The sequence below is a fragment of the Oxyura jamaicensis genome, chromosome Z (genome assembly GCF_011077185.1).
Source record: "Oxyura jamaicensis isolate SHBP4307 breed ruddy duck chromosome Z, BPBGC_Ojam_1.0, whole genome shotgun sequence".
Taxonomy (NCBI): Eukaryota; Metazoa; Chordata; class Aves; order Anseriformes; family Anatidae; genus Oxyura; species Oxyura jamaicensis.
In genome coordinates, this window is record NC_048926.1 from 13765408 (window position 1) to 13789959 (window position 24552).

At 37.4% G+C, this 24552-nt stretch overlaps 1 protein-coding gene across 4 annotated transcripts in view; it reads right to left on the minus strand.

The window, feature by feature from the left end:
* RICTOR (RPTOR independent companion of MTOR complex 2) overlaps window positions 1–21209 on the minus strand; it is a 78308-nt gene extending 57099 nt beyond the window's left edge. For 2 of the 4 annotated variants that reach the window (XM_035309127.1, XM_035309124.1), the window contains exons 1-3: window positions 21058–21209; window positions 20843–20890; window positions 5529–5626 (exon numbers count right to left, since the gene is read on the minus strand). In XM_035309127.1, the coding sequence (XP_035165018.1) occupies window positions 5529–5626; window positions 20843–20890; window positions 21058–21106 (195 nt within the window). In that variant the 5' untranslated portion in view covers window positions 21107–21209. Of the gene's footprint in view, window positions 1–5528; window positions 5627–8127; window positions 8545–20190; window positions 20415–20842; window positions 20891–21057 lie in introns of those variants that run through there. The other 2 variants (XM_035309125.1, XM_035309126.1) reach the window with 2 other exon arrangements.
* Between the last annotated feature and the right edge of the window lie 3343 nt (window positions 21210–24552).

A 24552-nucleotide genomic window follows, 5' to 3' on the forward strand; every position in this document is an offset into this window, starting at 1 on the left:
ACAAAGCTAAGTCTGTCATGTTTTTGACTGTAATATTGAACAAGTAGTATATATTTTGTAGCACTACAAGTCTGTAGGCAGTCAGTACAAGAATACTACAATCTGCTTGTGGCTTGACATTGCTATAATTCAGTTGAAGTGCAATAGATTATCATATCATTAAAATTCATGGGATTAAGCAAATACACTTATATTTCATACACACACACGTCTTGCGTGTTAGAACTGCCTGCAAGTCATCTCTAAAATTCAGAGTTCTTGATATTCATATAAACGAACGTGAACAGCACAGAGTATCTTTGGGCGGATGATTTAATACTAGTACAAAATGATCCTTACTCTAGATCAGACAGTGACTAACTTACAGTGAAGGTTTTTTGCATGTTTACTGTCAGCTATGAGTTTTTTCATGCTACTTGGATGAGTCACAGCAGTATGAGTAACACATCAACATGTCTTGGAAACAGTAGCTCAAAACAACAAAACCACAGGAGGTCAACAGCATACACAAACTGAGTGCACACTGAGTGCAATTTTACATTTTACACAATAGCCATAGCAATTAATAGTTAGATTTTGATAGTATTCCATATGTCCAAAATGCAATTGTTACACCGTAATTTTAGAAATAGTTTGAACCACGAGGGGTAATATTTACAAGTAGAACACCTAGTAGATTCTAGTCTTACTATAAGACTTCACCAGAACTACAGACTCTGGATTTAGATCCATTTACTCTCCAATTTTGTTCCACAGCTGAATGCCGCTAAGCAGATGTCCTATTCCTATCTGCTACATATGTTTATGAAGTAGTATCAATTTTTGTCTATAGTGATATAGGTATTTGGACAAATATTACAGTCACCAACAACTGCATTCAGATTCAGAGATACTTGGGTTTTGCAAACGATGGACAAGACCCTAAAACGACAACAGAAGCAGAGCATAATAGCATGCAATGGACTATGACTCAGATAGAGACTCTGTGAAAACCTCTGTAGCCCCAAACTTAATCCACATCCTATCAAAATTCATCAGCATAGTCAAAAGCAAACAGATACACAGAGCAGAGCGGTAGAACCTCATTAAATGATGGAATTAGTCTTGAGCAGGCTGGAAATAAAATTTTCAGTATCACTGATGCTATTTAACTGCTAGGATCAAGCTAAAATGAATTATGTTTCATTTTTATCCTTAAAGAAGGAACTTTCTCTTTGAATTAATAAAAAATGTCTAACAGCATCTGTGAACGTTTTTTAAAAAAATCATTATTTAAATATGGTTTTACTTAAAAAGGTATAAACAATCTCTCAGAAGGTAGTAGTGGAATAAAGCTTCTTTAATACAGAACTCTAAATGAATACTTCAAATCCAAAAGATAATTTTCCACTAGGTAAATGCAATTGTACAGTTCCTTCTGGTTTTCAGTAATTTATCACTTACTATTTCTCATGGGGGTGGGGAAAAACCCAAAGAAATAACCATCATGTTTTGCTATTAATCAGTAGAAGTTGGGAAACTTCAAGGTGCTTACCTTATCTGTCTGGCCATACAAATGAAAATTGGTTAAGCCTAGTCAGCTTGCTGAAGCCAAAGGCACATACCAGCCTTATGAACTGCTGCAATAACTGAAGATGTCCCTGACCATTGACTAGAGGTCAAATTCTCAGTTTCCAGGTCAAAATTCAGGTTAGTTTAAATAGTGAGACAGGTAGTTTGAAAGGAACGGGATTACTTTTGTTTAATACAGGCTAGGCAGTAGTTCATAAACCATTTTACCTGCAAAACTCCAGCTTCAAGTATTAGCTGATGAGCAGCAGACAAGGTGAAAAAATTCATAACAAAATGTACTTTTCAATAGCCTGAATATCACCAGAACTGTGAATATGAATGGCTTTGAGAATAAAATGTAAATGTTACAGCAACTGTTAGGTACAAATAACCCCTTGTTCACTCAAAAAGCCAAGAACATGAACATTATTTTTTTAATAACAAGTACTATCTAATATTTGATGAATGAAAACAAGTTTCTAAAAAAATACTATGTATATAGTATACTTTGCATAGTTAAGAACCAGTAAGTGGTGATTCAGACACCACTAGTTAAAACTCTTCTTGAAGGGAAGAAAAAATGAAAATAAAATATATCTGACGTGCAAATTTAATACAAAAATATCTGCCTCATAGCATTATTCTTGAATATAAAGCAAGAAATCAGGCTGACTGTTAACCACAGTTATTTTAATCATTTTTATATAAAGTTATTTTATTTCTGCATAAAATCCTGGAGCCTAGTTCAATGATTTTTTTAAAAGGATATTTATTTTCATTCTCCTTAATTAAAAAGCTGAAAAAATAAAAAAGAATCAAAAATCCAGTCCTCTTTCAAGGAAAGAAACCTGAACTTAACCTACCTCAAATGTCTTGTAATTAATGCCAAACAAAGTCTACCACAGTCTCTGTCAGGAAAATCCACGTTAGCTAAAATTGCTTGTTTTCACATGCATGTAGGTATTTTGCGTTACTTGACCAGAAGAGTAGACTAGTATTTCTTCCAAATGTGAGAGCTGTCTACCTCTGACGGAAAAAGCAGGGAGCAGCTGCCTGGTGCTGACGTTTTCCTACCTTCTTGTCCCCCCCTTTTTTTTAGTGTAATAGTATTTCTAGAGGAGAGGTAAGTTTTATATATTTTTCCACATTATTTTATCAGAAGTTTTTTCTTTTTTTTTTTCTTTTCCAAAGGTACTATTGTACTGCCCATACAATAGATAACCAGGGTGTCTGAGCACTGGAATGGGTTGCTCAGCGAGGTTTTGGAGTCTCCCTCCTGGGACACATATACAAAAGCCATCTGGACGTGGTCCTAGGCAACTGGCTCCAGTTTGATCTGCTTGAGCATGAGGGGGGATTTTGAGCCATATGACCTCCTGAGGTCCTTTCCACCCTCAACCATTCTCCGATTCTGTGAATTCACAGCCTTTCACACAGACCATGAAATGCAGGAATTCGTGGAGAAATCAAGTTTATCACCACCAATATCCTCCAAGCTGAAAATACAAACATCCTCAGCTTTTAACGCATCAAACATCACAAAACCCCACTGTCATCACAAACATCACAAAACCCCACACTCCTATTTTACAAACAAGGAACTGAGACTATGTCAATTCATGGTAGTAGACGGGAGTGCAAAAAGGAAATAAAACCATCTCCCCCAGTCTCCAGGCTTTCACTCTTAACCACTGGAATGAAAAACACAGAACTGTTCCAACCACCAAGGAGACGATACAGTATGTTTTGCAACTTTTATTCTATCTTCATAACTGAATTCACAGTTCAGACAAAAATAGGAACAGTTTTCAAAATCAAATGTACAAGTTATACATATATATTGGCCTCACTGAAATATCTGCTTTGTAAGTGCTAAGCAAATGCTAAACATCAAGGAGTAGGATGATTACCTTGCACGTGGTCACTCTGATTTAGGATCAAAGCCCAGTTATGAATTACGGTTTGTCTCCAGAAGTCAGGGATGTGAGTTGCCTTCAGAAACTCCTCATTGCTCACCAGTCTTAAGTTCAGTTTACGAAAAACTTCCCAGTGTTTTTGAGCATATTTTCTAATTTTCGCACTAGTTCAGTTTAAAGAGCAGTAACATTTTTCAAATATTTAATTATGATACTACTATTTTTTTCCATATTATTTTAAAAGAACTTTTGTTTCATCCCTTAATTACATTATGCATATTTACTAATTGACCACATTTACGGGTACTTACTATGTGATGATTTTCAGTAGAAAAATCAATATTGCTTTAAGATCTGTTCAAATATTAGCTTTTTGCTAGGAATCACACACCTGCAAACCTAAATCCATCACCTTAATTGTAAGGCAACTAGAGAAATAGGAGGCACCTAAATTAAGTTTCCAGATCAGCACAAAAAAAAAAAAAAAAAAAAACAACATAGTAACATAGTTATGCCTCAGCCTTTTCTAGCAACTTAAAGGGGACTTGAAATAGTTCAGAATCTCAATAACAACAGCACCGTTTGTCAGATAATGGATGCAGATGCAATAAAACAATGACAACGATTTTAGTGTAAATAAGATCCGATTCTCTGCAAATGCTTTGTACCTCCATGTACTCTAAACTCAGAAAAAAAAGCACTTGCAAATTTCTTCCTAAAACACTAGAAGATAAATTGACTTGCTGTCGTAACTTTGTTCTCTGTACTCACTCTTCTGCCAATTGAATCTCATACACTACCAGTGAAGTGCTGTTGAATCTTACAAGTGCTTTCAACAGCCAAGAAGCATTCCTACTTCAAAGATTATGATGTATGTTTGTCCTTCTCATATCAACTTGTCCCCCAGAACTGCTCTTGAGCATTCATTCCTTCACTTGAGATTGTCTCAAAAGTGTTAAGAAGCCTCCTGCTTATTTTACTCAATATTATCACATACAACAATGAATTTAAACCTTACTTTCTCAACTAAATTATCCATTACTACCTCCTTTCCTATCTACTGCTCATTGCAGAACCCATCCTGTGTCACTGAAAGTTGGATTTCATTTCCAGGCATGTTGCCCTGTCTGTGACGCTATCAGAGATGCACACAATTCATCAATTTTTTCTGTGTATCAGTACATTAATTCAGGTAACATGCATACCAAAGCTCCATTGTCTCCAACCTTACTTACTGCAATGTACTTACTGCTACCTTACTTTAACAGCTGGAACACCATCCAGCTACAGCCTTGCAGTGTTACTACAAACACTATTTACCTAATTCACTGCTCATCTCCCACCCGTCCTCTCTGCTCTTCTTCACCAATTCTTCATCTACCAAAAAACTGTCCTTACTATCATTCTGAAAGCCTTTCATGGTCTCCTTCCTCAGTATAACATCTCTCATTCTACAGTAAGTTATTAATCCTTGCCTCCTCCCAACATCTCTATCAAACTTTCAGGTAAGTATCTTTCACATTCCCATGATCTGAAAGCTTACAATTGGAAAAAGTACCACAAAAAAAATCAGCCCTACACACCATTTTTAGAAATCAACCCTTTAGATCTCTTTCACTATAAAACCCATAATAGAAGTTAACAGTTCTTATCCTATTAGTGCCTAAGATACTGAAAATCATGCTCAGTGATACAGTCTTCCTCCTACCCTACTTTGCCAGTTTACATCAAACGTCTCTGCCTTTCCTAATTTTTGATTCAATCCTGTGGAGCAGGAACCAATCCTTTAGCTTTATTTATGTAACTTAATCTCTGAATTAGGAGATAATTTAGACTTTTAAGCACTATAATAATGCATCCTGTATAACACAAATTTCACCATGATCTTGCATTCACATATTTACTTGTCCTTGTTTGGCCTTACTCTCTCACAGCATGTACTGTTCCATGTACTGTTCCATTATACCAAACTGCTTCATGAATCTCCTAGACATTTGATAGAGGGCATATAAAATATTTTGTCCGTATGATCACATGTTCTGATACCATTCAAGCACCTACCTTAGTAAAATTATTCAAGTGACCTAGTTTCCTCATATTTGAGACGCCTTGCAATTTGGCCACATTTTGGAGAATCTCTCTCATATTATCACAGGGTTCTGCAAAAGAAAACAGGTTATTAGTAGATGATTACAAGAATCAGAAGTCTAAACATACACTCAACATGAAGTTTCCAAAACATAAAATGCTATTTTGCTAATCTCACTTAAGGCTGCAGATCATCTTCCTTCAAGAAACACCAACTGGATTTATGTCTAGAATGCAAGCCAGGTATACCCGAGTTCTCTAAAATAAGTGCTGAAGTCCATGAAGGAGAGAGACTCCTACTTTAAAACAGATTTTAATCAAATAGCTTAGATTTACAGTTGACAAAGATATTCATTTAGTGACTTGAACTCCAGTCCTAGCACATCATAGCTGAACAGACTTATTCTTAATCCCCCTGTATTTTGAAGACAAATAGGAAACTTAGAGACAGAAGTAAAAAGACAGCAGTTTACTACTATACCATACTACTTTTTTTCCTCTACAAATAAAGGGTCAGCAGGATTTGGGGAAGACAGGACTCTCTTCTGCTCTCCATATGAATTTCTGTCCACAAACACCATAAACTTACTAGAGGGCTGGGAGTTTCAAGCAGTATGTGAAGAAGAATACTAGGTAAGCAAGATGACTGGGAACTTTTTCTCCTAACTTTCTTCCTAAGGTCCTAATATGAAAGAACATCCTAGTATGAAAGGATATCCTAGTATTACCATGCAGGGTATCTTAATATGAAAGAATATTTGTATATTTTTCATTATCTAAATGAAACCCAAAGCAGAGATCCAAAGAAAGCAACGTCTCACCACTTGTCTACACAGCAAATCAAGTTTATTACTAGTTCCTCTAGTTTAAAAACTTAAAAGAGCAACAAAATTGAAAATTATGGGTATGAATATCCCTGGATCACAACACTTTTGAACCCGTAACATATCCCCACTTACACCACAAGACCCACCAGAAGTGAGCAATCTCAGAATGTTCAACCTCTATTCTCTGAAAAGCAAGCAGCAACAGTAACTTCACAAAATAAGTAGAAATATTCCTGTAAATTTTAATTTTGAACATGTGGATAGTCACACACAAAAGTTAAACCTCTACTGAAAGTAAGCTCACTATACAGACAGGAAAGACACAAGATCAGCCAGACAATCGCTGGCATATTATTGGCAAAGAACATCTCTATCTGGTTGCCTGATGCTGTGGGTGTAACTTGGAACCAAGCAGCATGTTCTCCACAGAAAGGCAGCAAATCTGGATTTGAAGAAACCGGAACACGATGATGCTACCACATCCCATGTCCCATTTCAATACCTCTGCAGCTACGACATACGTTTATAATGAGGCTACACAACTAAAATGTGCACCAAAACCATTTTATTCTACACATATATGTAAAGTCAGAGCAACTTTTCTAATATTGTCCTCTTTCTGAACAGAAAAACCCTAATTCCTAGAGACAGAGAAGTTTGATGAAAACCAACTTTGTTGTGTTTAACAGAGCAGCCGGCATTTCCCAGAAGTTTTACTAGAATAAGTAATTTGAAGCAAAAACTCCAGCAACAGATCTAGAACACGAGAACACATTTCTACTACCAAATTGAATTGATACTATTGATCATATGAATATAGCAAATTATTTTCCTCATAGTTTGATGGTATGAACTGTCCTAGCACTGTAGGAAAAAAGCATACAAACAAAAAAAGATAGGAAAGAAAGAAATATGCTCTAACAGCTTAAGCCCTCAGAAAGAACTAAAACTATGGAAGCCTTTTCAGTCAACTGTATCAGTTCAAGTATTGGTTTTAATGTGGGAAGAGATTTTTTCAAGAAGGTTCTAACAAAAAATTGTGACATTTTAACTTCAAGGAAAGCCTATCCTATTTTTCCTCTTCTGGAAATGTATCACGTATTAGAAAAAAGCAAAAATTTTATTCTGATACTCTATCATAATTCATTTCTATTAAAAATAAAGCCATCCTGGAAGATAGGCAAGCTTAACAGAACTGCATGAATTGCAGATGTAGAAGAATTTAAGCAAAACAATGTGACTTCAGAGATGTAGATATAGTCTCTTGCTATTATATACTTCCCATTAAAATGTCTTAAAAATAGACTAAATATATTCTGCATTCTCCCAACTAATCAACATGGCTTTCTGTTAATCAAAGATCAGAGCCAGGACTGCTCATCTTCCTGCCACAAAGTTCATTCAACAGCACTGAAAAACACAGATTATCCCAGAAATAAAATAAAACTAAATAAAAAAAAAAACATGGCACGTGACCCAAAACTGGTCTCCCCAGTGAAGAAATATTATGTCCCTAACTTTTCATTGTCAAGCCTAACAGGACATGTTAGTGCTGATAAGGACAATTTTTTTTTTTTGGATGACCCCAGGTCAGACTAAAGCCGTAGAGATTTCTTAGTTCTGATTAACGAGCCCTTATTCTTTACTCCTTCAGTGCCTCTTGCTTTTCTATCTGAAAAAGATAAAGAGAAACTACTCATCATAATTTTAAGACCCTCATAATAATCTATTATTTCCTGACTTACTTCATTTATCACTGAGATGTTGACTCATTGTGAGTTGGCCCACAACAGCAACTAAATATCTTCACATTCTTTCCCATGGTGCTTCTGAGGGTGGAATTGTGCAAAACAATGGAGCTGATCTTAGCGCTTCCCTCTGCTGAAAGATGCACAACCCCTTCCCTTACTTTCTTTCCCTCTACCCTTTACACTACTCTGTCTCTACATCAACTTCATATTAAAATGATTCTGCATACCGATTCTGCAGAATGCTTTTTGTTCTTTTGGTTGTGTTAGTTTTCTGCTGGGTTACTGAATCAATTTGAATCCCAAAGTCAAACAAGCACCTATGCACAAGCGTCTCTGCCATCGAGACATTCATAAGCAGACTGGTGGGATCAGGACACACTCTTATCTAATGAATCATTTCAGCTGAAAAGTAAGACTTTTTTTTCCACTTCCACTGTGCTTCTACACTTGCCCTGATTAATGCATACAAAGCCACAGTCTCAAATATCATCTAAAAACCTGTGGATGCATACAAAACTTCCAAGCTAGACCACTTGTGATCTGCAACAACAGCTTAGCTTGCTGACCATTACTGTCTTATTTTCTATGTGTTTCCCTTTTTGGACAGCAAGCTCTTTGAAGAAGCAGAAGAGTTCTATGTATTTCTGTTCCATGAAACACAGTTCTTCATCCATAGCTGTTTGCACAAAATAACATCCAGTACATATAGTGATAATCTTCAGCATATAGTGATATTTATGTTTTAAAAACCCTAGCCTCAATAATTCAGTCATCTGCGTACCTTAAGGGAATTAATACATATATATTAAAAAAATCTTCAAAGTTGTTTTTGTTTGCTTCTAAACTCTCGTGACCTTTTAGGGCTTGACTCATTTTTACACCCCTTCAGGACCATGACATTGTTTTTCCCCAGTGAAAATCATGTGTTCTGACAGATCCCATTCTCCAGAGAGAAAGCAATACCACCACAAGAGCTCCAGCTGCACAAAACAGTGTTCCAACTAATGCAGGGATGAAACAGGACCAGCAATAGCTGTATTAGCAGGAGTGACAACTCCTTTCCTCCCTACCATCCTGGCAGATATAGCAGCATTGTTGACCACATTGGCAAGGCTAGCAGCGTGCCAATTCACTGTCCTGTTATGCACATGTTAAGAACAAGCAAACAAGAACAGCTGGCTTCAGCACACAAATAATTCAGTAACTCCTAAGTCTGGCATAACAAGTTAAACTGAGGAGCATACATTTTATATGCATCGCTTCTGAGATGCTAGGCCAATAGCTGAACACAGCAACTAACACACATACGGTAAATAAACTCAAAAGTGAGAGACTGAGCTAGTAGCTGCTTATCACACGTATTAGAGTCACAGCGCCAAAAAGTGAGATAAGAGACTAAATTTGGCTAAAGACTTCTCTTAGAGGAGGAAGTTGTACTTCACTAACTTAAGCATTTAATAATTGACTAAGAACAATGACAAGAGGTATCTTCCTCTTACTGAAGGGAAGAATCACAGTATAAATGGATGACCTTGGTTAACTTACGTCTGTTTAATAAAAAAATCAAGATAAAAAAATCTTCAAGTCTAACTGCTACACAACCGTACATTTCAAGGTTGCTTTTAGTGGCTTGTTAAACAACATGCTGCAAAAATGAAGGAAACAACTAGGAACACGAATGCAATGTTCTCCTTCTCCACTGAAAGTCATGAGTTATCAGTTAGTGAAAGCTGTTAAAATCTGTTACTTAAAGGTGCCATGCAAGCGTGGATGACAGGTAATCAGTCTGCTATAACACTATATCAATATCTGAAAGAATGAATGAAACACCAGTGAAAAATGCATAACCTTCCATTGTGAATTTGCTGAAAAAAATCAGGACAATTATGTAATCTCTCATAACATGAAGTATTTTTAATTTACATCTAATTCAAGATGTGGAAACTGCACAGAAGAAAAGCAACCAAGTTCTTAGAACAATGGAAGAAAAGACAGCTACATAAGAATGAGAACTGCATGACACAGAGATCACTTCTGAATTATTGATATGAACACAGCAAAGACCAAACTCTGCCAGACTCAAAAAAAAATCACATTCAGCCTATGATTCTCAAACACACAGTAATACATTGTCTAAATTATCTAAAACATTATAGAGAATTAAAGAGGTAAAAACATTACAGACAATTATCTCTACATTAAATTTAGTTAGTTACTATTATGTTGAAAAAGTAAGAGTTTTAACACTAATCATAGAGGGTGTCTATTCCTACCCTCAAATCGATAAGGTGCAATATGCTTTTCACTGGTATAGCATGATGTATAAGTTTTACTTAATTTTTTTGATAAAAATTTGAAAAAAAAGAGAATGTATTACAAGTTTAACAACTTTGAATATCCCCTTGAAAAATAGAGATGACCAAAACCAGTGATTCCCGCAGAACATAAGCAGCCATTTGTTGTTTCCTATACCTTTCACGGGTGGACAATACAGTACAATAAAGTACTGCAGTTTAAATACAATATAGAAGATTCAGTAAACGATATTCATGAAATGAGAGAAATAAAAAAAACTCAGATTACTTTCACTCTTGCTGCTTAAGACAGTTATGAATAGATAAAAGTGCCTCAGTAAAACAAACAAACAAAAAAGGTAATCTCTTTCATGGTAGTTAGAAAGGAAAGTAAAAGAACTGTTCCTCTGCTCGCATCAGTCAGGTAGAAATTAAGCTTCTTATTTACAAAATAGCCTTTTAAGTAGATAATGATACAAGAGACAGAATATACAAGGTGAGATCCAGGAATTGCTACAATCTCAGAGAACAAAAAAGTCTTATATTGGGACTACATTTAAAATCTAAACCTTCATATTTTACTATATGTAGAACTACACTTACACATACATTTTCCTGTAAGTAAACATGCAAGTAGAATTTAAAAACCTATTGTAACTGTATAGAATTCTCATTTGGAGATTTGTACAAAATACCATAAATTAAATGTTTTTGTTTTTCCTTTTTAAAAGATTTCTCAGTAGAGATAGAGGTCATACCAAATACCATTCTGGTTTTATAATCAGCTTGAAGTGGTGAAAGCAGTTCAAAAAATGGATCACTTTCCGAATTATTTTCTTACAGTATTATACATCTAACCAACACACTGGGGTTATATATATAGAAAAGCCATCCTAAACTTATATTCTTACCCTTGGAACTATGTTAATTATTCCTAATGTGTGATCTTGTATGCCAAACTTGTAGACAGACATCCTTTACTGCTAAAACTCCTGAAAAACAGGTTTTATAGTTGAAATGTTAACAACTTTCATAACATCTAAAGCTATAATATTATCCCTCAAACAGAAGCACAGAACAAAGCTGAAAAGTAGCCACATACAATTTTTTTGATTGATGGTGAGAACTTAAAATACCTTTAAACTTTAAACACAATAAAAGATAACCAAAGGCCATTCCAAAAGATAACAATGCTGATTTGAAAATTCATATGCTTTTTTTTTAAATAAGCAATTCTTTTGATGTCTTAGAGTAGTCTAAGACATACGTAGGTTTCCTCTCTTACTAGTTCTGAAAATAATTTAAGTTAGAACCACAAAATGTACCATGACAGGTTTGAAAATTCTTCAAGTAACTTGTCAGTTTAGAGAATGAATACTTGCTCTAGTCTTCCAATACCAGCAAGATGCAACATTAATGCCAAGAACCTTAGCAATCATCATTATGATATACAATTTTCATATATTAATTCCCCCTCAAAAAAAAAACGTAACTCCATCTTTCTACAGTATCAGACACATACCTGTAACTAGTACACATTGTGATGATTAAAACCAAGCTGAAATTACAGTCTCCTAATAAAATTCCTGTCATTACCACTTCATAGTAAAACAGAGGTATAAATTATTCTAGAATGTACGGTTAAACTCTAGAAGAACTTGTTCTAGCACACCTAAAGGTTTACGTATTAAGAAAAAAAAAAAGAAAAAAAAAGCACAAACTGATCCATAAACTGCTGGAGGCTGGGGAATGCTCCATGGCAGAGTGACTGCATGCCTGCCTTGTTCTCCGACTCTCTCCAGTGCTCCAATTAGTAGTTGTCACTGGCAGGCCACAAGGCTGGGGTGACCCAGTACAACTGCTCTTGTGTTCAAAAGCAGGTAAAATCTTGGAGGACAAGTCAAATCCATAATGCCAGCTATGTTAGGATGGAAATCAAATCATCATGGAAGTCAAGAACACCACATTTGAATTTGAATGGGGGATACAGGGTTACTGTAATCATTAAGAAAATTATCCTTCGTTCTTACAAACTTGTTTTCTTATTTCTTGCCAGCAATTCTGAACAGAAAATTCAGACCAGTCACAATATCTATTTGCTTTAAACAAAATATATACACTGACTGCATCACATCATGCAGCTACACTTTAATCTGTGTATCAGGGAAATCTTTCAAAATTACTCAAAAATTCTGATTATGCATTTCTTTGAATATTATTGAGCTCACAAGGAGGTTGGGAATACTATCAATGAGATTAGAAGATTTCTGAAAGGGAAGAACGTGATCATATCTAAGAATGTTTCCCTATTAGCATTTTGATTATTCTCTGCATCATCTTAACTTGTTCAAGAACACCAAAACATAAATGCTATCCAGCTAAAAGGCCCTTACTGATAAAAGTTCAAGCTGTCAGTAATTAGCCACTGTCCCCAGAAAATCCTGTTACATAAGATACAGTGTAAGAAGCAACAGGCTAGCCCCATTATCAAATGTAGTATCACCCAGTCTCCTGACGAAGACATGACGGGCAATTTGTAAAAGGGAAGGAGCAAAGTAATAACATCAAATTGAAACACCAATAAAGGTACATGAAACTGTAAACTGCAGGTAATTCAGAAACAGCGCTAACAGCAGCAGGAAACCTTTACACTGCGGTGATTGTATGACATGATAACTACTGACCCCAAAAATCTTATGACTAGAACATTTCAAAATAGCACAGACTGACTGAAGACTGTTGGGAACTCTAACCCATCATGCTAGCTACAGGACACTCCCATCTGCCCACAGTTGTCACAGTTCAAGCCTTTTGCTCTCTCCTAAAAGAAAAATAATTTCAGAAAAAGGACAGAAAAAGTCAATTATAAATTTTTATATATGATAAACAAAAAAAATAAGTACGTCTTTTTAAGCACGGAGGATATCTAATTCATAGTTATATTTTGACTCAAAGAAGTCTATCTTGATGTAGTAACAGGCTAACCTACAGAACTGAGCTAGAAACACCACATTTATGGAAACAGGGCAACAGCAACATTTTTTCCATTTCTTTTTTTTGAATTTCAAGAAAAAAATTCCACTAAGTCTATCCATGAGAATCACATATGGTTTGCATAAAAGAGATGAACGCATTTTTAAATTCTCTAGATATGAGGTTGCTAAAGCTGATTTTTGACATCATTAGTGTTCAGAAGGTAATAAAGGGAAAAAACGGATTATAGGTTTACTCAGGTTTTTTTTACAGCACTAATTGTCAGGCAACATACTTGCCTCCATACATTTTTATATGAAGAGATTAACAAAATTATTCTTTGTTACTACTCCATTGTAATTACACTTTTTCTGTAGATCAAGACCTTATCGTTTTGTTTCAAATACCTTTTGTCTATGCACAACTGATCTCCCAGTAAACATTGTGTAGTCTTCAATCAACAGCTGTAGCTCATTTCACAACCATTAAATTCTATGTAAATTAGGTATAGAGATGTACCTCCATTTTAGCCAGAAGTGCTAACTGTCCCTAGCCACTTCAGGTATCGGTTGATAACTGTCCTATTTCATCTTTGCCATTTTGCCATCCTTTTGATCTTAGGTTCACAAGGACAATATTATTCAAAGTATCACTAAGAAGCAGCATGAAATTGTGAACTAAGCATTTATTCAGTGGAAGTGGAATTCAGAATCTTTATGCTTTTTATTTAACACCTCGGACAATTAAGTATCTTCAATTTCCACAAGGAAAAGAAAAAGGAAAAAGTAGCTTGCTGAAGTATTTGAGAAGCTTACCATCTTACCATCCCCCTACCACCAATGTCACCATCAAACCATGTCCCTAAGCACCACGTCCAACCTTTCCTTAAACACCCCCAGGGATGGTGACAAAAAAAATCACACCTTTTAGAAAACTATCACAAAAGCTCTGTCACTCAGCCTAAGGTATGGACGGACTATTTGGATTCCAAGAACACTGCCACAATTTGGTGAAGACACTTCCTCACAATATTTAATTACGTAAACGTATTCAAGCTACTGTTTAGATGCAGCTTGCTACACACTGATGAATGTAAGATAAAAAAAACAACATGAGGCCTACATAGCTACAAAAATTCAGTTATGCAACTAAGAAAATGCAACGATGTAGGGGGGTTTGTTCTTTTTTTTTTTTTTTTTTTAACATCTTTACCAGCATTCCTCCTCTTCCTCAGCTGCAAAGACTTGGTAAATACACTCTTCACTAATCATGTTCCAAAGTTCTGCTAACGTCTACTTTTCTTCTGACCCATTCTACCCAAATTTTCCATCACCACAGCAAATAGTTGAAAAATGAAAAAAAAAAAAGCTGCTTGTGCAGTATACATGAATATACTAATATTGGAGATTTCTACGTTACAATAATGCAAAATATATTTCATTATGAAAGTTCTCAGTTAAAGCAATTTGTTAGCTATCAGCCAGCACTGGTTTTACAGCATTATGGCACCTTCCTTTCTGTATCAGAACGTACCACGCAAGTGTTGCTGTATGCAATGACCTGTGTTATGGTATAAGCACCTGCCCACCTGCATGCCATAAAGCACACTTCAAATGAAAAACACGCCCCTTATTTTATGCAATCTGTTGTGTAGTCAAAGGCTTATGTCACATGCTTATGTCTTAGTTGTAAGAAAATAGTTGGTTTTAAGGTGGATAACTCATGTCACTAAAAAAAAAATGTCACAAGCAAGAGTCCAATTTAGTCTGAAAGATAAAACACATAACCAATTCTTCAGCACATTCCTAAAACCAGTTAGCCATGATGTCAGCATCAACTCACAAGCCATCCTGAAACTTTTCCAAACATCACTTTCCTTCAATGTTTGGATTTGGATGGGTCTAACCAGTTAGTTTGTAAACAGATGTTTTTCACTATAACTATTACACTTCTTCCCACTTTTAAAACTCTACCTGATGTTGAGCATCTCTTACATGCTTGTAGGTAAAAACTTTCTAGATTCCCAGCTAATTGGTGAAGTATGTTGGAAGATTCCAAAATTGGGCAGAAGTCTGATGCATTTCTTTCTGGAAAGGCTATCGTTGACTTAGCTTCCTTATTTACTGTAATTATGATGAAGGGTGTGTGTTTCTTTACATAGAATCTACCCTGGACAGACTCTGACAAAAGAATCCTGAAACTCCTATCAAGAGGGAAGCAGAAATCAAGAGATTTTGTTATTTCAATGTTTTGTAAGATTCAAATGACCAGATCAAAAGAAGCAAAAAAAAAGCAGAAAACTGTAATGTGAAAACACAGCATTGCTTAAACACCTAAGAACTTATTTATACTGATCCAAATCCCTAAACAACCCCTTTTGTCAAATATAGAAAGAAACCACAAAATATTAGAATGGTAGTTTTAGTTTCTGCCCTTCAGAAGAGAAGTGCTGACATTTGTTGACAAACCTGAACCACTGCAGGAAAAAAAAAAAATACAAAAATCCACCCATAGAAAAAAAGTTACCATACGCAAAACTTTTAAAGGAACATGAACACAGGTTTTGGAAGACATCGTAGTGCCCAGCTCCTACAGATACCTTAATGGTGAGTAAGGGTTTAAAGTTACCTTTTTATGAGATTTTCACCTCCTTAAATATCTAGTTCCTGTTTTCAATAAATGAAAGTGAAAATACTGTAAGCTCATACCATTTTAGCAGTTCTGAAAAGTCTTAAGGCTGTAAAAGAAGTAATAATCTAGTAAACCTAGCCAGAGGTATGCAAATGTTATTAATATAAACAGGCTAGTGTGCTTTACAATTCAAAAACAATGTCAATTTAAAGCACAAGTGCAGATAGAAAAGCTAAGTGTACGTTTTAATTTTGGAGTGCGTATACTGAGCTCCGCTAACTTGCTTTTAAAACCTACCAAAAGATAGGTTTTGCCTAAAAAGTTAGCAGGCCACCATCAGCAATCATGTACCCCTTGGAGTCCAGATAGGTAGAACACAAAAGATCAATATTCAAGAATAATCACAGTAGAGAATTTCTCAGACAGCAAGGCAAGTAAGATGCAAGTCTCCAACTGTTTAAGTTGACTGTTTGTATCCTATAGAACTGAAAAAAATACTTGCTAAATACCTTCTTGCTCCTATCAGGGTTTCTGTTACAGATTCACAAAGAAGAAAGTAAAACACAGAGCTCTGATTTCCTCTAATAGAAGTTACCTGTTACAGTTAACCATCACAATCATGGCATACAGTGAAGGGGTAAAGGTGCCCACATATTTTGATATTTTTAAAACAATATTTCTATGGGGCAGAGGTGCCCCACTTCCCCCTATTTTCGAGATGGATCAACAAGAGCATTCAAGGAAGAGCCTGAAGTCTTTCTGTAACAGTCCTACCACCCGTGTGGAACACTCACTGCCTTTGAGCCACCAAGAAATCATACACCCACCAGACACACTGCATCCTCCTTACTGCCTTGTTACAAGGACTCAAAGTATTTTTTCCCCTCAATGATTTGAACTCTCAGTATTAGACAGGTGCGCAACATTCCTCCCTGCTGCTTCTTTACTGATGAAAGAAGTTGGAAATGGAGTGGTCACCAAATCTCAAGCTGAATTTGGAAAGAAAATTAATCTAGCCTTCTTTGACTATCCCTCAAATAACCCTTGAAAATGCCCAACATTTTTGTGGGCTGTAAACTGCAAATAGCCTCCTGAGACATTTGCCTTGCATGCAATGCACTGCAATTTGCCATGTGGGCACAGGGAATCAAATACAACATGGTTTAAAGTGATGTAAGCACAGTAAGAAAAGCAATATAGTTGTGAAGTTAAGCAGAACTTTTGTGTCTACATGTAAGAAGCAAACAATGCTTAAGTAAGAAAAAAAAAGGAGAAAGATTTTTCTCTCATAACACTGTGCCAAACTCATTCTTGAGGAGAAAAAAGCCAGACCTCAGCTATGTTATTCATATTTGTCACCTGCTGTAACTAAGAGACTCCACACTTGCAGAATAGAGAATCGGATGTACACAGAGCTGCTAAATCAAAGTAGTGTATTGTAATGCCTGTTAATTAATAATAAATGAAAGTATCAATGCTGAAGATAGGTACCTTTCAAATAATTAAAAAGCACAATAACAAAAAGTGAAGATTGTTACCCTCAGAAAGAAGGAAATTGAGACATATAGTCACAAACAGCACTTGTCCTCATGCACCATCAGCAGTTCTATTTGCACCCTTGTTTATCTCAAATAATTCAGTAAATGAACTAGATAGTTCCTAATAGGCAAAGCAGAGTCAGAAATACAAAACAACAACAACAACAAAAAACTCAAACAAAAAAAACACCGAGAAACAGGGATCTTTAAAGGTGTCTGCCTACAGATAAGGCACTGCCTGCAGTTCTCCTCACCCAGGCCTTCACAGCTCAAAGCCAGCTGCAGAAACACCAGCAAGGCAGGGGTGCAGGTCACCTAACAGGATAATTTGTTACTGAAGCAGTAACAAATTTTCAAAACCAGTTGGTAAGTATACTTAGTTACAGACAAAGCAAAGAACTTTGCAGCAAACCAAGCATGGATTATACAAGCCTTTCACAGTGCCTAGGGCTCTAGGAGGTATACGAGCTCTGCAGCTCAGCTTGGAATCCCTGCAAAGCAGTCAGAACCAAGACAAATTTTGCTAAAAGCACAGCATACTTGCGGCACAGTTACGCACACAACTGCACCCGTACTCAAAGCAAGAATTCCTACCAAATGCGATAACTTGGTCAATAATTTCAATTGTCCTCTCTGGCCTTAAGAAGTTTTGAGCTTGATTTCAGGAGTCTAATTAAACCAGTATGCCTCATCCCATTGCTAATTCCTTCCAGATGACTGCAATGGGAGTTGCGCTGGTGGTGAATCTGTCCTCCTTTTCCTCTTCTGTTCTATTCTGAGCAGGTAATATAACACAAGGCCAAAATCTGAGTATGGTGAATCCCAATTAACAATTTTAATTTCATAACCAACAGAAGACATGATGTATAGCCTTAAATAGTCACAAGTGACCAGTTCGACATCTATCTTTAGGGTTTCTTCTTACTGTAAGAACATTACCGACTGTACTAACATTTTGTCCAACATATATTCATGCTGGGGACAATTTTTCTGGAGCTTATCATGTTTTTGGAAAACTAATTTTCTAGGGGAAAAAAGGTTAAGAAAATCATTGTCCCAAAATAAGATTTATCAGAATCATATTAGAAGACAATGCACAGCCTGGGCTGAGCAGCTAAAAAGTTTCAAAAACAAACAAAACCCAGAAAACCACAAACTTTACATTAATATCTGTAATCAGACTTATCTTGTACGGAGACTTCACACATGCAGTGCACCACTACATAAAACACCCTTCATAAACTTTATTACATTACTTTCGAAAATGCAGAGTATTAAAAAGCTCCAACGAGGGAACTCCTGCTGTACCAGGCATGGTAAAAACACAAGGTGAGTTCTGGGAAAACATGAGCAACCCTCAAAGAGCAGTGAGGAGCAAACAAGAAGCAAGCAGAGAAAAGTGCATCAGCTCTACATGCAGCAAAGTGCTCCCAGAGTCTTACTGCACAAAAAGCCAGGAAGAAGTAGGACGCAAAGCAGCACAAACAAGGCTAGCATCCTCCCTGAATCTATTATTAGTTCTGAAATACTTAATAACAGCACTGGCCTCTTGCACAGTCCACAGCTACAGACTACTGAAGGCCTGACTTGTACATTAAGTCATTTTTGTCTAACCATCAGTAAATGAGAATCTGCTTAAAACAAGGCAATACCCATTTAATTTCACAGATTCGTAACAGAGACCATTGCAGATCGAAGCATATGGCTGAGGCATTGTTTCTGGCAATTCTCTACTTTGCCCAACTCAGATATTCCAAATTAATCAACACAAAATTCAGTTGTCTGGGGGAAACAACAACAACAACAAAAAACAATAGAATAATCTTTTCTGATACTGAAAACGTGAGCCTTATGAAAAACTATGTGATTGGCTCAACATAGTGAAACAAAACAGGGTATTACTGGTACAGAATTAGTGTAACAATTGAAAATATTTAAACCGATTGCTTATGTAACTACAGTAACAGTTGGAAAAAATAAGCGTTCATTGTGATTGTAACTTCAGTGGCGAAATCAAGTTATCATCTAGCTTAGTTAATGCCATGCTGAGACATTTCATTTTTTATTTTAATATTTTCTTTAAAATTCTCTAACTGACTGATCAGTAATTGGATAGTTTCTCCAACAACAACAACAAAAACTTAGAGATTTTTGACAGGGCGTACATGACTAAAGGTAAAGCTGTACCTTATGTAATTGAGACCAGCATAGTAATGTCTTTTTTTTTTTAATAGGCACTACACACTGCAAAACATTTTTTTTCATTGCTTTAAAAACTCATTTTGAATCTTCATTTTTTTTTTTTTTTTTTTTTTTTTTACAATAGCATACACATTAGGTAGTTTCAATGCTATTACTACAGGTCTCATGGGATCAGTAGGTGGCTTAAAACACCTCATAGGGAAAAAAAAAAAAATCGCTCTCAATGACAGTCACCTTTTGAATTCTGACTAAAAGATTTCAAAGAGACCACATCTAAACATTACTACTCCAGCATTTAAATTTTGTGTACTGTTCTGTCAGATCAGAACAATTCAGCGTTACACAATGTAAAAAAATTACTAAACGCATTCATTAAAATCCTGATTCTGTAAGTTTCATAAACAGATAACACTACTTACAGTAATAGCTGTGTCATGTGTCTGAACTGTTAAGGCCTTTGTCCTGCATTTTGTTGACGAAGTTTCACTCGTTTTTATTTTAAAGGCACAAAAGCAACCATGTGCATGTGGAGATAGGGTGGGAGGACAGAAGAGAGCCTGTTCCTTTAAACTGAAAAAAACTCAGAACATTTCCTCAAGACCTAAAACGCATTTGTAAATAAGATACATGAATGCAGAGGTAGTTTTCAGCCCCAGGTAAAACTGCTTAAGAATGAAACTCCAAAAATAGATTCTACTGGGAAAAAATAAAGAATCGGACGTGGAATGGGTGAGATACAGCCTAATTCCAAGGCGAAAACGTTACCGCCACCGCTAATATTCGCGCTTCCTTTACGTTCCGCAGCCCACTTTCGTTTCATCGATCCTGTCACTTCTCCGCCCGGTTCCTCGCAGAGCCGAGCTCCCCAGCGCGGCGGCCCCGCACCTCCCCCCGGCCCCGGGCCTGCCGCCTCTCCCCCGGCCTTTCGGCGGAGCCGGGACGCTGCCGGGCGGCGGCCCCGGGGCGAGGCTCCCACCGGCGGGCAGGCCTCCGCCTTCCTCCTCCTCCTCCTCCTGCTCGGCGGCGGCGGGGGAGGAGGCGGCGCCCCCCTTCCCGTCCCGGTCCCCGTACCTCGGCTGAGATCCAGCGGGACGTTCTCCTCGCCGCTGTCGTTGCGACCTGCGGGACGGGGGAGAAAGAGAGCGCGTCAGGATGGCGGGGAGGGGCGGGGTGGGGGCAGCGGGCACCGGCGGAGGGACAACGGGGACCGGGTGCGGGCCGCCGGGGGCCGAGCTCCCCCCTCTCGTCTACACCCCGCCGCCGCCGCCGCCGCGCGGGGCCCTCACCTCGGATGCGGAGGTGCCTCAGCGAGCGGGCGCGGAGGCTGACCGCCATGTTCGCGGCCCCGCAGTCACAACACCGGAAACCTCGCCCGATCTCGCGAGGAGACGCCCGGCGGGACGGGCCGGCACGGGGCGACGCCGCCGCCGCCGCTACCACCTCCCTCTCTCCGCCCGCCTCGCCAGAAGCCTCGCCCCCTCCCGCCGAGAGGCCCCGCCCCCCAGAGGCCCCGGCCTCTCCCTCAGAGAGGCCACGCCCCTATAGGCCACGCCCCCTCCCCCGGGAGGCCACGCCCCCTCCCCCGGGAGGCCACACCCCCTCCCGCTCAGAGTGACACCCCCCCCCTCGTCCCCCCCACGGGAGGCCCCGTCCCCGCCCGAAGTGGTGGTTGGTGTAATGGGCTCCCTCTGTTTAAACAAACACATTTCTTTTAACTACTTCCTTACTTCAGGTTTTGTTTATTAAATGAGAAAGTAATGCTCTTGAAGGACCGAGGTTCCCATAAACAAAGGGTCTAAATAATAGTATCTCATCCATCCGTAACACAGGACCGTAACAAATACGCTTTAACGGTTTCATCAGCCTCCCTCAGGGCTGGTGGTCAAAATTCCAAAATTTCACATCCACGGAGCCCCTGGCTTCCTGAAAATGCTCAATGAGCTGCTGCTGCTAGCGGTACTACTGTACCCTGTTTCTAAAAACACTACTGGGACTAATTAATTCCACATTAAAAAATAAATTAAAAAAAATAAAAAATGAAGCACCTCTGAGTGTTGGCCCTGTCTTAAGCTTCTGGGTTGGACTTGAGCCTGTGATCTGCACGTGGAATGCTTTGGACCCTCGCACTCAATGCTGGTGCCGTACAGCACTCAGCTCTTCCCTTACAGATAAGGCACAGTCAGGCAGACACGATCCGTTTTGAGGGAACCACAACATCTTCCGAAAAGAGATAGCAAGAAAGGAGTAATATTTAAACTCTAGGGTACTCTTTTAACATTTTGTTCCTGCTGACAGAAGACACTAATAATCAAAATATTTCACTTAACCCCTTGGGCTCCATCTCTCTCTCCCTCTCTCAGTTACATTTGACTTATACAGATTGTATCAGTTTGTCTCTGATACCAACATGCAAAATAATGTCACAATATCATTTATAAGTGGAAACCCACAACGGTGAATTGACGATAGTTTGGGGTGTAATTAATATTTGCCACAACTGAAATACACGCACACACACATATGTATATTAATGTCTATGGTGACATGGAAAATAGCAAGTATGAGGTAGCTTTGACTACCTCAAGTAGGAGCTCTCCACAAAAAAATAACAATAATAATAAAATAAAACTAAAAAAAAAAGTGTGTTGCAAAGTGAGCCTGGCCCTTAAAATATAATGGCTATAAATAGTATGAGGAGTCTGTTAATAAACTTTATAAAAACTTTAACCAAGCTATGCTGATAAGAAGTTTGCCTAGTGAATTCAACTGAGATACGGTGGTTTGGACTTGCTGAGCACTTTATCTTACCCAAGTGTATTTGTAACAATATTACTTAATTTTCAATATCATAAAATCGGCTTTAAATGGATGTTAAATTCTGAATGACAGTGGGATGAAGAGGAAGTGAAAATCTAGTGAATGAAAATAATAGGTTTGAAAAAAATCATTGCTTCTTTTGCTGTATCTATACCATTAACAAAAGTTTTGCAATCATTCAATTTGTCTAATCTTTTTCTTCATGTGAAACCCACTAGGCTGCTTAAGAAAGGATAAAGGCCTGAACTCTATTTTCTACTGTCAAGTAAAACAGTCAATGAAGATATAAAGCAGAAGATATAAAGAAACAATCATACGTTGAACAAGGTATCTTAAAGGTGGATTGGTGGCCAAATTGGCTGCTCCCTGGCACTGTTTTAAGTGACTAGTATGGGTACAGCCACACTGCCTGGGCTCCAGCTGGTTATGGGCAAGGGGCGGACAGACTGCTCAGAGTGGGGTGGTGCAGAAAATGTGTGAAGGCACGATGAGATTTAGGTGGATGCCAAATATTTTATAGCAAATTTTTAAGCCACTCATGTAAAGCTCCACATCCTGCTTTGTTTTGATCTGGATTCATAACTTATGGTCACATGTTCACCGAGATGTTTGGAGAAAAAGCAAGGGGCAGTTTGCTGTTTGCTCCCTAGAGAGGCTTTTTTTCACTGGATTTACTTTTTGAGATGATTGCTTAGCTGATGAATGTGGTGTATTCTAAATACTTTCCTATGCTAGTTGTTTCAAATACAGTCCAAAAGGTGTCTTTCTACATATATTGTTATGGAAAAGGAGTTCTACAAGTAATGTTATACAAGTAAAGTTACACAAAAATAAAACACAAAACAATAATTAAATCAACAATAATACAGTTTGCAAAAGCAAAATGATTTGGCTAAAGAAAAAACAACTCCTAACAAAATGTTTAACTCAGTAAACATGTTTCTGGAGTTGCTCTCATTTTGAAAAACAATGCACTCTAAGTTAATTCATGAACATGATGCCCTTAAATCCAGCTAGAAATAAAAAATGATTAATAAAATCTGAAATGATTTTAACTGGGTAAAAAGTAAATATTTATTAAGTATACAGTAATGGAAAGAATTAAAAAACGAACACAGAACACATAGCAGAAAATGATGCAAGAGTGTCAGTAAGTAGCATACTAAAGCAACAGTGACCAGCTGCAGAATAACAGCATGTCAAGTGATGCAACAAGTCTTCCTGATTAACTGGACAGGTTTCTAACTAGATGGTTAATTAGTGAATTAGTGTAACCTCACATTTAGGCACCCATTCATGTCAGATTTTTCACAGCATTCTGTGCTGCATAATCCTATTGAAGCTGTGAAAAGCAACAGGTGTTCAGTTGGTGTATGGTTAGCATATTAATTAGACCTGAGTAAAATAAATAAATAAATAAAAATAAAAACCACACAGCTGTTGTTTCAGTCCAAATAAACTCTAGTTATAGGGCTGAAGCCCTACAAGTATAATTACTCAATTTAAAATCTATAGGGCAGCAGATTTATTTTATTGTTTAATTATTGTTATTTTTTATGTTTTCTGAAACTGAAGAAACCCACAAACATTTTCTTTGGGATTTGGCTGTAAAAAAGCTTGCTGTCATTTTAATAGCAGTTCTATTACACATCATGCTATCCATTGGGAAATATTTGAATGTATTTAAAATTGATCTATTTATTTATTTTTACTTAAGCTGTAAGTAGTAAGATTTACTTACTTACAGCATTCCAACTTAACTACTGAAAAAAAAACCTCTTCCAAACACAGAAGGAAGGTATGTTTGGCCGGATTTGAAATGCTATCGGAAAAACAGCATAGAACACAAAATACAAGAATTGTTAAAGTCTTCTCAGTGGTCAGTGAGTCATAAAACCTCTGATGGTGTCACCCACAGAAAGGGTCCAAAAATGGGCATTTAGACAGAGCAGCTTTTAAAAATG